At 39.1% G+C, this 14,518-nt stretch overlaps 1 protein-coding gene across 1 annotated transcript; it reads left to right on the top strand.

The window, feature by feature from the left end:
- The first annotated feature begins 2,283 nt into the window (after positions 1-2,283).
- On the top strand, positions 2,284-3,304 carry LOC102719580. The gene has a single exon (XM_006653209.3). It carries the CDS (start codon positions 2,284-2,286, stop codon positions 2,992-2,994), a length of 711 nt encoding a protein of 236 aa, XP_006653272.2. The 3' UTR covers positions 2,995-3,304.
- The last annotated feature ends 11,214 nt before the right edge of the window (positions 3,305-14,518 follow it).

The following is a 14,518-nucleotide window of genomic DNA, read 5'->3' as shown; positions in this document are numbered from 1 at the left end:
GTAGTCTATTCCTAGTCATGATCAACTAGGTAGCTACACCTTATATATATATATATATATATATATATGAATTCACGTTTCCACGTTTCGTCATGAGTATTTAATTACTGCAGCGGAATTACTTCCTGAAAACAGAACCGTCATGTATTATTATTATGTGCAGATGGATATAATTGAATAATTTGCACATAGCTTATATAGATATAAGATGATATAAGTAACTGTATATGGAACCGCTTGAAAACTACTATTTGGACGAACTAGCTAATTAAGGAAATTAGGTGCTGCACATACACACGTGTCTTATACCTGTGTGCCACTTTTCACTTCTGCTTATGTTTATAAGAGAAAATTAGAATTTTTAACCTTAAATTTAGAGTTTATTTTAAAATTTTTTATTGTAGTTTATTTTTAAGACTTGTCTTTTAGATCAGTAAGAACACAGTAAGAACACGTATATAAAAATTTTATTCACAAAATATGTTTTATTTATAAATATGTTGTTTGGCTTTTTTACTAAATAAGCCAAACAATCACCCCGTGATGTTCTGTAAAGTTTTGTTGTAAAATAGGTGTTACAGACAATGGGAGCCTTCTCTTTTTAACAATCTCTCTGTACATATTAATTGGTCAGTATCTTTGTTTTTTGTTGTATATTTATTCATGCATCTAGAACCCATGGATTGTATTTTTCTGAAAAAAAACATGAACTATATTGTAAAAAAAATTAAACTTTTTTGTGTTGCACCATTAGAGCCAGCTCTATGTTATCACAACCTTTCATTATTTATGTGTGTGGTTTGTGTTTGACATAAGTTCTAAAGTTCTATGGCATGCTGGAGTCTAACAATGTTAATAACTTTTCATACGTTGAAAAACGTGTACCCAGGCCGTGTTAGGCTGGAAGATAACATATCTACATTCCCTCTTGTTCCGCGTACACGCTTCCCGAACTGCTAAACGGTATATTTTTTGCAAAAAACTTTTATAGAAAAGTTGTTTTAAAATACCATATTAATCTATTTTAAATTTTTTTTATAATTAATAATTAATTAATCATGTACTAATCTATTAATACGCTTTTCGTACCATGCCGGATAAGTTACCTTATCAGCGACCTCAATCATTCATCATGTTCGTCTTCTGTCTATGTTTCTACGGCATGGGGAGTCAAAATAACGATGTTTCGTATGGGATAATCAATAGAACAAAGTTATTGTAAAAATGCCTTAAATTGTAAATTTGGTGGCAAAGAATACAACGTACAATTTTTACGGATCATAAAATAGATATGTTGTTCAAAGTTATGAGGGAGTGTTGGATAAAAAGATTGAAATTATGACTGGGAAATGAAGGAAGGGCTAGGATCAAATGACTAATAAGAAGGATTCGATGCTGCAGTTTAATCCTATATATATATTGTCCAAATGTGCATGCCATAATAGTTTGAAGTCTGGGTGTACCTCATTCACATGTTTTTCAACCTGAGACTTATTTATTATTTTAGACTTAATAATTCACATGGTATTAACAAGCTTCTTCACATTGTTGCATATATTAAAGGGAGGTTTCAGCGGTAGAAACTTTAAACCAATGTTGCATATATACTTCAACGGCATATAGAAAATCAACATATTCTTATATTATCAAAACTATAACAATTGTTGCTAGGAACACAGTAATATTTGTAGCAACGCTAAGGCTGCATTCGGCGGTTGCATATAACCGGCACGTAAAATATAGTAATATATTAGTATATGATTAATTAATTATTAGTTATAAAAATTATAAAATAGATTAATATGATTTTTTAAAGCAACTTTCCTATAGAAAATTTTCAAAAAAAACATATTGTTTAGCAGTTTAGGCATCGTGCGCGTGAAAGAAGAGGAAATCTGGGTAAATAAGAGGCAGTGCTGAACGCAGCCTAATAATAACCCGCATAGTACACGGGTCAATTGGCGATTAGTATGTTTAAATTTAAAGAAGTCTGACATAATTAAAAAAAGATAAAAGCGTCTGACAATACAGAATAGAGCAATTACATATATAATATATATTTCAGGACAATTTTGACAAGTTTCACGCAGTGTTTATTTATTCTCGAGCCAATTGATTTGATGGTTATCTTGATCGATCAATTTAATTAATGAAGTAAGCAGGGAACTATCAAGTACCGTGCCCCCCTCACTTCCAGGGCCCGGCCGGCCAATATAAATAGGGGATAGGATCCACCATCGATAGTCAGTAGCTCATCCCAGCAAGCGCATGCAGTGAAGAACCATGGCTCGGGACGGCGCCAATAGCCTCAAGGCAGTCAAGAAAGTTTCACTGGTGGCTGCAATAGTTGCTGCAGCAATACTGAGCGACACAGCGTGTGGCGCCGGACGTACTGTTTGGTCACCACGTCGCCGTAGTCCTTCTCCGCCGCGCTCAGGTCGAAGAGGACCAGCGGTGGAGCTGCCGCCAGTGTGCTCGTTTGGATGGCCGTGCGACCCGGAGCCGGAGGAGGGCAACAGCACCGTCGTCTTCTCCTGCGACGTGGAGAACAGGATGGGAGACACCATCTATCTCCAGTGCGACGGCGATTTCTGGGCCTTCGCCGTGGGCAGCGGCGAGACCGTCCGCCACCGGCTGTACGACGACCGCAGCAAGGTATCCTGCGCGTGGGCGTTCGACGGCAACTACAAGAGCGGCGTCGCGGCGTGGGACCCCAACTGGCCCGAAGCATCCTCGTGCCGGGTGGACGCCGCCGCCGCCGGCCGCCAGGACTGCCGCCTTCTGTTCGAGAACCGCGAGGCCGTTCTACTGACGGCGACCGGCGGGCGGCACGTGCTCGGCGGCCTGCAGTTGTGCATTGACAAGCCTACCCCGTGGTACGCACGGGCGCCATGGGCCGATTCCTGCGCCGCCTACCCCAACACCACCACCCGCCCGTACGTCGGCACCGTGCAGCCCTCCTGGATGGCAGCTCTTCTCTCCATGGACCACTGACCGCCGGCCGGCGCCGGCAATAATCTATCTACCTATATATATGTACCAAGCATGCTCTTATATATGCACCAAGCATGGAATGATGAGAGCTGTGCTACAAAATCTACATACATATAGCCAGCTATCTCTCTCAACCTCTCGTCATTCCGATCCGTGTAATAATAAATAACAAGTGCCTGTACGTAATCACTACTTATAATTTCTACTGTATCCTATGTAGAGCATGCGTCTGAATGTGCATGCAGTGTTGTGCTTCGATCACCACTTGTATGGCTCCAATGGATGGTTTCCTTTCAATAAAAATGGATTAGCTTGCCACTGCTCGATCCATATATATCTAAAACCTCAAATCCACTAATGGTGCCTTCCAATAAAATAATAATAATCTTCGCACGCTACTAGCATCGAAGGTCCGGAGTGTTAGATCATTGGACACCGCCCTGAACCGGACGTGTTATAGATCATTGGGTTAACAATCGATCAAACCGTCAACTCTGTACTCCACCATATTGCATGTATTCATCACATAAGTCAAATTAAGAAGCATATATATATATATACACGCCGCTCAGCCTGTTCATCGCTTGCCAAATACTAGTACGATATATCAATGGGTTATCGATTGGACGTATTTGGGGTGCCCAATTGCCAAATAAGATGGACGGGTCATGTCCACGGTGCTGCAGGGCAAATCCATGCATTCTTGAGACGTGTGCACTATGTTACTAGTACGTTCTATTCCATATATACGTACGTGTGCGTATATATACATACACTCACGGGGATATGAAGAATCATTCCATATAAAATTTTATTAAAATAAATGGCACATATATGTGCCATGTATATATAATTTAAAGCACAATCAAGTCTCATAAAATAAGTAGTATTTGATGTAAGTAATTAAGTACGTATCGGGAGAATAGACCGATGAAAATAAAAATAATCTATATTTTTAAGTAGGTGTAGATAATATCAATATGCGCGTGCATGTCTAGCCACGGACAATTCTCAAGTATAAAAGTATGGATGACTAATTATAACAAAGATAGTAACACATCATCTTCAGATAAAATTATGCTGTACATACTACTATGTTTGTTCTTAAATATATATGATCTATTAGAGACCTGATGGAGAAATTGTATTCACTAAAATCTGACAAGCATGACCAAGTTTGTCGGCGCTCCCCAACTCTAACTTTGGAAACAATTAATTTGTATGTGTACGCATTCTATAAATATTGTTAGTTACAGTTTCATTAGCTAATTCTCTTACTGCTAGTTACAGACGAGAGACAATCACAATCTAGAGTTGTGTTAATATTTTGTCCCATGGAAACACCAAGCGATCGATACGGTCATACAAAAAGCATGCATAAAACGGCAAGTATATGTACGGTTTTAGTGCTGGATCAATCAGATCGAAGCTTCCGGTGATCGATATTTATGGTCATGATGATCTGCACGTACTTACTGTTGCCAAGTGGAGCTGCTACCTAATTAATCTCATGATTAGTTTGTTGTCCTGCCGATCGAATTCTCCACAGGGAAAATCAATAACAGTTAATTACAGTCGCCGCTGCTCGGTTGGGCCGTGTTCCCCCGGTGCATGCTCGTGTGCCTGCGCAGTGCGCACAAGCGCTGCTCATGGTCCGCACCCCCATGTGCCTTAGCCTGCCTCACACCTTGCTGCGTCACTGCAACCGAGGTGGACTGCGGGCGCCATCGTGCGCCGTGGCCTCGCGTGCTGCAAGCAGGCATCTCAAACGGGCCAGGGTAAGTGGCCTTCTGCAATCGGATTATCCTAGGCGGCACACGAGGAGAGCCGCCTCCCTGCGTGAAAATGTATTTTTCTAGGTGGATGACGCCATGAATATTTACCACTGCGATATCATATTATCTACTATTTCTTCTTCGTCTCAGTCTCCACTCCTTTCTAGGCCTACCTCTATCATTTAATACTTTTAACTCTTCAAGAAGTAGCGGGGGAGGTTTTTATTTAGAATCATTTAATGTACCTTTAACTCTTCGAGCTTAATGCACTACCTCTATCTCCTACTTTGTTGCTATTTTATTTTCATAATTCAACAGGAAAAGGAGTATTTTTTTATTAAAAATGTCCATGATTTTGTATTTGTCAATTTCCAAGCCATATACATATTTTTTGTGCAAATCTATTTTGTTGTTGTAGTCCAACTCAATATGTATGATTTTTGTTGGAATTAGTGCCCCATATGAATAGATCAAAGTGGGTGGATACGTAGATCTAGTATAGAGAGAGAAACCTTAAACGAGCGTGGAGAGAGAGAAAACCTAATCTAGATATAGTTTCTAATTATTGCAAAATACATAGAAATTCCTAATTATAGTTAATTTTATTTTGGTGAATGGAATTAATTTTTTTATGGAGTATCATTTCTTCATGTTTTCTAATAATTATGACATGTTAACAGAACCTCTTGAACTTTTAAATTTTTTTTTGGGTGTAATTGACGAAATCATTTGAGGTTGTAACACTTATTTTATTGTTTTACCATAATTCTGACATGTTGGTATAATCTCTCCAAATTCTAAATCTTTATATCGCTGCTTGGAATAATTACTTTTAGAAAGTAACAACTTTTTCATGTTCTTTCATTTGTCTCCTAAGTAAGTATTTAGAAAGTAACGTGCATAAATACTTTTTTCATGATTAAATGATAATCATTTAAGGTTTTCATACTGCTTGCAGATGGACATACATAAATGGATGTACGATATGCCCTGATATCAGCAGGCGTTCCTCAATGAGCTATCAAAATTCATCCAGCATTTTGAGCATGTGAGAGCAAAGAAGACTAAGGAAATATTTTGTCCATGTAGAGAGTGTCAAAACAAAAACCGATGGACAAAAGTTGTAGTTATAAGGTCTCACTTAATTCAACATAGGCTTGTTACAGGATGTACAAGTTGGTCATAGCACGGCGAGACAATCGACTCTGACAAAAATATCACATCGACAATAGATTACAGTATGCATTCAGGTGGCATAAGCGATTTCATGCATTCATGTGACTTTGCTCACACCGACGAAAGTACTGTTGTGACGGATGATTAAGGTGGTGAAGGTGGTGGACATGTAGTATTTTGGGGGAGATATTGAGGCACACTGAACCAGAAATAATAATGGAGTCTATGAGGGGCTTACATAATTTCAAGACTTTGTAGAAAGTAGCTAGGGAAAGTTTGTATGATGAGTCAAAGCGTTGTGACAAGGACTTCTCGCTACTAAGGTTAGTATAGAGCTTCAAACGGTTGGTCCGATAGTAGCTTCAATGACTCTTAAGATCTTTTTCCAAACCCAAACTCTTTGCCCTTGAATACAACCAATTAAAGAAACTCATAGGTTGTTTGTTGGTGGGGTGCAAAAGATTCATGCACGTTGCAATCACTACATTTTGTATATATACTAAGAAATATCAATTATTGAATTTTGGCTCTACTTGCAATGCTAGTAGGTACAAGACTAGTACTATATCTTTAGACAACGCCAAAATTTCATTTGAACCTAAGTGAAAAATGTTATATATGGTGATATGGTATGTTCCACTGAAAAATCAATTGAAACGATGGTTCTTGAACCCTGGATATGCAAAGCTCATGATATGGCACCAAGAAAAATGCAAGAGGGACATGATGCTTAGCTCCTGACAAATGTGCAGAAGTGGAAATATTTTGATGAGGAGTATGATCAATTTGCAGATGATCCAAGAATTATTAAATTCGCATTTAGTACCGATGGGATGAACCCATTTGGTGACTTGAGCAACAAACACAACACTTGGCCCGTACTTATGACATGTACAACCTTTCTATCTATCTGTGTCCGAATCGAAAATATGTTTTATTGTCTATATTGATACAACGTCAAAAACAAACAGGCAACGACATTGACGTTTTTCTGATACTTTTGCTTGAAGACAATGCAGATCTTTGGAAGAATGGTCTAAGACTGTGGAATGAGTACATGCATGAGTACTTCACTCTAAGAGCTATAATTTTTTTCACCATCAACAATCTAACTGCAATGTTTCTCTCTTAGGGTAGATGATAGGGAATACCAAATGTTGCATATGTGGTAATGGAACCGTATACAGATACCTAACAACATGTAATAAATGTGTGTACTTGAGGCATTGACGGTTCGTACCCAGATGTCATAGATATTCTTTGATAGAGGCACATATCGATAACACGATGGAGAAAGATGTACCAGAAACAAGGGTTGACATGGGTAAATTTATGTTTCAATTGACAAACAAAGTCAATGTGGTGTCTTAGAAAGGCCAAGAAGAAATTGGGGAAGTGTGAGAAGATTAATACCGATTTGATGCAACATTTTAACATTTTAGAAGACAAACCAACTATACTGTTAGAAAAGCATTCAACATTTTACAAGAATGGAAAGACTTAGACAATCTTCATGCAATCGATTTGATGCATTTGGAGAAAAATATGTTCAACAGTGCAGTCGAGTTTTTATTGGACATACCTAGCAAAAACAAAAGATCAGTGAAGTCACGTAACGATCTAATAGAACTGGGTATACGAAAAGAGCTACATCCTATCGAAGCGCCAAACAACAAAGTATACCTTCGACCTACAGGATTCACCCTAACAATTGAGGAGAGAACGGTATTTTGCAAGTATCTTCACTGAGTTAGAGTACCCACTAGTTTTTCATCCAACATAAAGAGAATAGTGTCTATGAAGGACATAACTTTTTCCTGTTATAACTCCCATGACTGTCACGTCATGCTCACTATATTCCTCCTATTGCAATCAGGCTCATCAAACCATTGCATGTAAAGTCCCACGTACAGAATTGAACTCATCTAGAGGAATCAATGATAGAGTGATACACTACTAAAGAAATCATTGAGTGTTGCCTTGACATCTCAAAGTATACGCAGGCAATTGGCATACCAACATACCGGCAGGGGGCAAGACTACGTGGGAAGGGAATCATTAGAAAGAAAAATATTCATTGATGAGGACTACAAACATGTTCGAGAAGCACATGTTAGCGTCCTCCAATAGCTTGAGATAGTAGCGTCGTTCATCAAGCAACACCCGGGCGAGATTAAATTAAACAATGTCTAATTCTGATTACTTTGAAACGATGGATAAGGCTATGCCGTAGCCACCCATAGAAGAGCAGGTAGTGAACCCTTCTGTTGCTCCTGAAGGAACTGCTAGTGAAGGACAAATTGTAGACATTCAAGTCATGGTCCCTAGAGCTATGTCACAACAACCTACAGCTGAAGGACAAGTTGACAACACCAAAATGGAGGCTATACCTCCATGGTGAACTGTTAACAGCGAAATTTAGATTTAGCTGTTAGAGGAAGAAGTTGGAACATATAACCAAATTGGACTGAAACAATGCAACCGGACTAATCAGCTAACGGGAAATTTAACTATTTGCCACCGTTAGGAATGACACCTCACCAAACGCCATCTTTACCATAGCTCTTATATATTTGCCATCGAAGAGATAAACTTTTCTAATAATTTGCCACTCTTGCACACGTGGTGTGCCAACTTGTCCTTATGGTGGTGAGGTGGCATCCTGTCGGTAGCAGCATGGTCTAGCACGGCGGCACGCCGCCCCTAGCTTGACCAGGGCTAGCGGCCCAGCGGCAAGGAGGAGGAAGCGGTGAGGCGGACGACGACGATGATGCTGCCTTGCCGCGGGAATTGCTGCCTCAACATCTTCCAAGGGGACCTGCTGATCCTCCGCGGGAAGCGCCACCGCGAGGCCGTGTGCTACGCTAGCTCCGACGAGTTGTGCCTCGATGGCCGCATCCGCCTCAGTCGCGGCGTCTGCGGCAAACTCCACATCCGCCTCGGTGACCTCGTCACCATCAAGCGCAGCCCCCACGTCGACAACGCCAGGCGATTGCTGGTACGCCCCTTCGAAGACTTGACGGCATCTCCGGCGACCTCTTTCAGCCCTACCTCCAACGTAAGCACACTGCACACGCATCGTCCATTAATCATCTTCATCATCAAGCATAATCTGATAATTAATCTCTCATGCTCATGCATGCAGCTTACTTCAAGGATGTGTGATCCGTCACCTGTGAGAAAGAGAGTCGGAGGAGGAGGAGGCGTTGCTCCACCGCCGCCGCCGTTGGGCGCCGGGCGTGCCAGACCATGTCGGTAGACCATGCTGGCACGCTATGCTACTGACAGGAGGCCACGTCACCACCACAAAGACAAGTTGGCACGCTGCGTGTGCAAGAGTGGCAAATTATTAGGAAAGTTTATCTCTGCAGTGGCAAATATGTAAGAGCTATGGTAAAGATGGTATTTGGAGAGGTGCCATTCCTAACGGTGGCAAATAGTTAAATTTCCCTTAGCTAACGATAGAATCAGATAAGCCGATAGGAAAACGAGTCAGATTAAAGGATGTGTCCGATCAGATATGGAGAGATTAGGGATTGATTTGGGAAAGGAGCAGAGTCCGTGAGAAACAACATCGGTAAATAGTAGAGTTTGTTCAGAATTTTGTTTAGATAAAATCCGTGTGTAATAAGTTAGGTAATAGATATGAATATGTATCCGTTTTAGATTAGTTTTAGGGGTATAAATATTGTAGCCCGTAACTTATAAATCTATCAACAATCATACGATCAATACAACTTCCGGCGCATCATCACAACTTTCGATAGGAGCGAGCTCTCGACACGAGGTTAGTAAACTTTGCAGTGTGAGTTGGTAATTGTCATCCTGTCGGATCGGCTAGATAGAACTGTTTTGATTTAGTTTCACATTCTATCTAGTTTATTCGATGGTTTATTTGAGGTTTTTGCTATTATTTTGATATATGTTCTGATTTGGAGTAGTAGTTGATCCTCAATCAAGGTCTAGGCTTATGTTTTGTCAGGTTTTCAATGTAGGTTTGGTTTATATGATTCTGTCTTAATTTAGTCCGATCAATCTTATTTGTTGGATCTATGCTTATAGATTAGATAAAATATTTGCATATTTCTTTTGTTGGAGTTCTAGCCAGCATTACCTTGGGTAATCTGTCGATTTATTTGGTAAACTTATAGATCGCCCTATTTTCCGTGATTATATCAGTTTAGATTGCATAGTGTCTTGGTTTGCTCCGATCTATGTTAATTTGGTCTGATTTAGTTCCAAAGGCTTGTCTGATCTGTCAAGTTTATCAAATATGTTGATAGATTATGTTACTTTGATAGTTAATTATCATCATTATGCCATTTTACATTAATTTCATGTTTGAACATGCTTAAACTTGAACTGCTTGGTTTGGTCCGATCTTCTAGGTTTAACTTGAGTATGCATGTAGTTACTTAATATTGCTATATGATGTTATATGATGATGATTAATCTAGTAATCTAGTTCTATCATATTTGATTTAATTAAAACCCTGTTGGCTACTGACTGGACGTGCGATAATTGGTAAATCAAGTCAATCGGCTGGTTAATCTTGAAATTGCCTCGGTTAAGTCTAATCTTTCAGGAAAGACTATTCGATTGACTTGTTTGGTAATTATCATACTCATAATTCAGCCGTTAAGGTATTTTAAGCTTACAAATTACGAAATTCTTGTAAAGTCGAGTGACATAGTCCATCAGGTAGGGTCCTGAAACGATATCGACTATCTGGCCGATAGAATATTTAGGTTTAACACTTTTATCTATGTTTTTTATATCTTATCAGTTGTAGGATCAAATTGACTGGCACACCCACATTTTGTAAGAATTTAAGTAATGCACTGGAGCGATCGAAGAAAAGACTCCTAGGCATTTGTGTGTGACACGTCATTAGGTCCACTTTTGATGTCAACACGAACGGACAGTGATGGAAATGACTCCAACGAAAGGGTCATGGGAATCCCCTAGTGATCCCGGCACAAGTCCGACGTGGGGAAAGAAGGTTTTCAAAGACGAGTAGTCTTGCCTAAGAATGAAGTAAGTTCTAGAGCCAATTCAATTAATTATAGTGATGTTACTAAGTACTTCGTATAGTAATGTGTCATATGCATAAGAAAATAGTAACGCAGAAGTCCACATGTCGCATGGTCCCCTCCAAGCAACTACAACTTAGAGAACAAAAATCAGGAAAAACTAAAGCCCCTGAGCAAAGCAATGAACAAACTGCACCCAAAAGTAAGCCCAAATGCCATTGGGGGAGCACACTAGAACTAAAATAGTTGATCCTGAGGAGTGCAATGTGGTATTGGAGGTCAACGCAAAGGGTTGTCCAACGCTACCCCATGAAGTGGTTTTGAGCTAGCTAAACCAGTGTGGGGCCATTGTTAGAGAACATGTTCCCATATTGTTTGATGATTGGGAATTGGTATCAGAGGTTATGAAGAATTATTAATGTGGAGCAGTCAAAGTAAGACTCATGTTCCCTAAGGGAACCGAGATAGCTACCAACGAAGCCATCGTTCAGAATATAGGCAAGTCATGGCGTGGTTGCAGGTCTACACTCAACAAAGTACATGCAGATGAGGAGCCTCCCAAGATTTGTTAAACTCATCTCACTTACGTAGTTGGATGAGTTCGTGAAGAAGATGACAACATTGGAAAGCGAGCACCTAGGAAGAAAATGTCTGAAGTGGACAAGAACGGGATCGGTTATATGTAACGGTCTTAAATCATCATCTCTATCGGGCAGGGCCCCCGTCACTAAGCAAAAGTCAACGATATGAGAAAATATCTCAATTGAGCATCTGCCCATCACGGATGGCTCTCGTCTCTAACGGGCCTAGATTGTAGCCCATCACGGATGGCTCTCATCTCTAACGAGCCTAGATTATAGCCCGTCACGGATGAGTATAATCCAAAAATAAATAAATTTTGTTTTTTCGGTTAGCCTCAGGCCTTCGCCCTCACTCGTGTGCCTTCCCGTTATGTCACCTATCCTGAAATTGCTCTAGGCCAAGCACGCTCTGGAGATTGGCTTCCAAGAAAGAAATTGTAATTTGTTGGTATTAGTATTTTATTAATCCTATTAACTCCTGGGCTAGGATGTCACACCATAGCATCCCCAATTCATATACATTCATTCACATACACAACCACATTCATATAACATCCATTTTTATCACATATTTCACCAGCTAAACCGAGTTAATTGGATCAAATATATATTTACCAAGTATTGTCATGAGGAAGAGGCGAATCAGACTTCTAGAAAAAAAGAATTTCGAATTAAATTTTATGGTACTAAATGAACTCATATGAAAAAGCTGTCAAAAACAAAGTTGTAGAAGTCATTGAGATCTACCAATTTTATTTGGGTCATTTCTCCATCCGGGTTTGATTGAATAATAAAAAATTTGAATTTTAAAATATAAGAAATTCAAATGTTTTTTCGGGTAGTAAATGATTTCAAATGGAAAATTTTTTCAACAACAAAGTTGTATAACTCATGAAGATCTATAACTTTTACTTTTGTCTTTTTTGCTATATAACATTGTTTGAACAATTTGAATTTGAATTTAAAAATATGGCAATTTCAAACGATATTTTCGAATACTAAATGATTTCAACTAAAAAAATCATCAACAACAAAGTTGTATGACCACTTCAAATTTAAACTGTTTAAAAAAAGTTATATAGAAAATGACCAAAATAAAAGTTATAGATCTTGATGAGTTATAAAACTTTTTCTTGATGACTTTTAGTTGAAATCATTTAGTATTTGAAAATGTCATTTTGAAATTGTCATATTTTCATATTCAAATTCAAATTGTTCAAAAAAAACTTTATATAGAAAAATGACCATATTTTCAAATTCAAATTGTTCAAATTCAAATGTCATATTTTGAAGTTGTAAATTTTCGTATGTTATACAACTTTGTTGTTGATAATTTTTCTATTTGAAATTATTTAGTATTTAAAAATGTTGTTTGAAATTGTCATATTTAAAAATAATTTAGGCCCGTTAAAGATGAGAGTCATCTGTTACAGGCTATAATCTAGGCCCGTCAGAGATGAGAGTTATTTATGAAAGGCTATAATCTAGGCTGTCAGAGATGAGTCATCCATGACAGGCGCTAACTTGGTGCCCTATTGAGATATGTAATGTTATCTCAATCGGGTCTAAACTATGACCCATCACTGATAGGTATCATCCCCGATGAGCTTTAGTTTTATGCACATTTAATATGTTTATGCGAACATATCTCAATCGGACGATTTTCACAGATGACTCAATTATGACGGCCCACTAGTTCCAGCAGGCATATTAGAGGCCGTTACGGATGGAACTTTCGGTACTAGTGCCTTGTCGTTAAATGAGCACACTCCATGCACACAAAAGTAGATAAGGGCTACGAGGCCCATCATAAGTGAGTCTAGCGAGGTTCAATTCAAGGACCCTAAGTTAAAAGAAATTGTCAACAAACAACAGGATATTGCAAAGTGAATCACAGATAGCTCTTTCAAATCAGTTATGGAGAAGGATACTGTAACTCCAGCTTTGGGGAATCCAAAACATGGTGGCTGCATCCGTGGTGTGTCATCGAAGCTATACTAGAAATAAGGGTTCTCTAAGGATACAGGCATGTACAAGAAACATGATCGTTTGAAGGGATCACTCGACGAGGCTGTGGGAAGAACAGTTGTTCAAGAAATGGCCAAGTTTGTAATGAACTCGATTCTTGAGTTCATCTCACAGTTGCAGTCACAAATACAATCATGTGGAGAACTAGTACTGCAACACCCTCGTAGAAAGTCCGTTAATTTCCAACTGTTATTATAGGATCAACTGTTGGCTAGACATTCCCAGTGGATGAAATTGCTGAAGACACTCCATGTGGGCTACATGTGCCTAGAGGTTTCTCTTTTTCTGTCTGATTCCTTGCCCCACTTTTTTTCCTAGTTAAGGACCTCTTTGAAAAGGAATAGAGAATGTAGGAATAGAATGCCATGTTATATTGGATTTCTAAACTATCTCAAACACACATGAGATGGGATCTGGTACTGATTTTCATCTAAAAATTGCTTTAGGATAACCCATTCCTAAGGAACATTTAAAAAATATTATTTTTTCTTTGGCGAAGCACTACAACTACAACTAGTGTGTGTATATATATATTAAATAAAAAAAATATGGAATATGAGGGCTCATACATGCTATCACAAGAGACTAAAATTTGCCGGGCTAGTGTTAGTCCTCCAAAACTCGGCACTAATAGCCCAACCCCGCACATCCTATACATGCCATTTGTATTCAATACGTGTGTCGGTTCTATTGAATACTCGGCACAACTAGTAATACCCAAAACAAATAAGGATCTTATTTATACCAGTTTTTTCTTCAAACGAGCACGTCCAAGCTCCTTTTGTGCCGGTCATAGACAACACCTGGCACAAATAGCACAGCCAGGTTTTGGCCCAACGGCAGGTACAGATGAGCCGGCCGAGTGGCAACATCCATCCACATTGATCTTATTCCTTCGGAACTGCAGCAACAGCATATGCAGGCGGCAGC

This window comes from Oryza brachyantha, chromosome 4 (genome assembly GCF_000231095.2).
Source record: "Oryza brachyantha chromosome 4, ObraRS2, whole genome shotgun sequence".
Classification (NCBI taxonomy): Eukaryota; Viridiplantae; Streptophyta; class Magnoliopsida; order Poales; family Poaceae; genus Oryza; species Oryza brachyantha.
The sequence above is the reverse complement of the archived record's forward strand: the minus strand, read 5'-3'. Positions and strand labels throughout refer to the sequence as shown.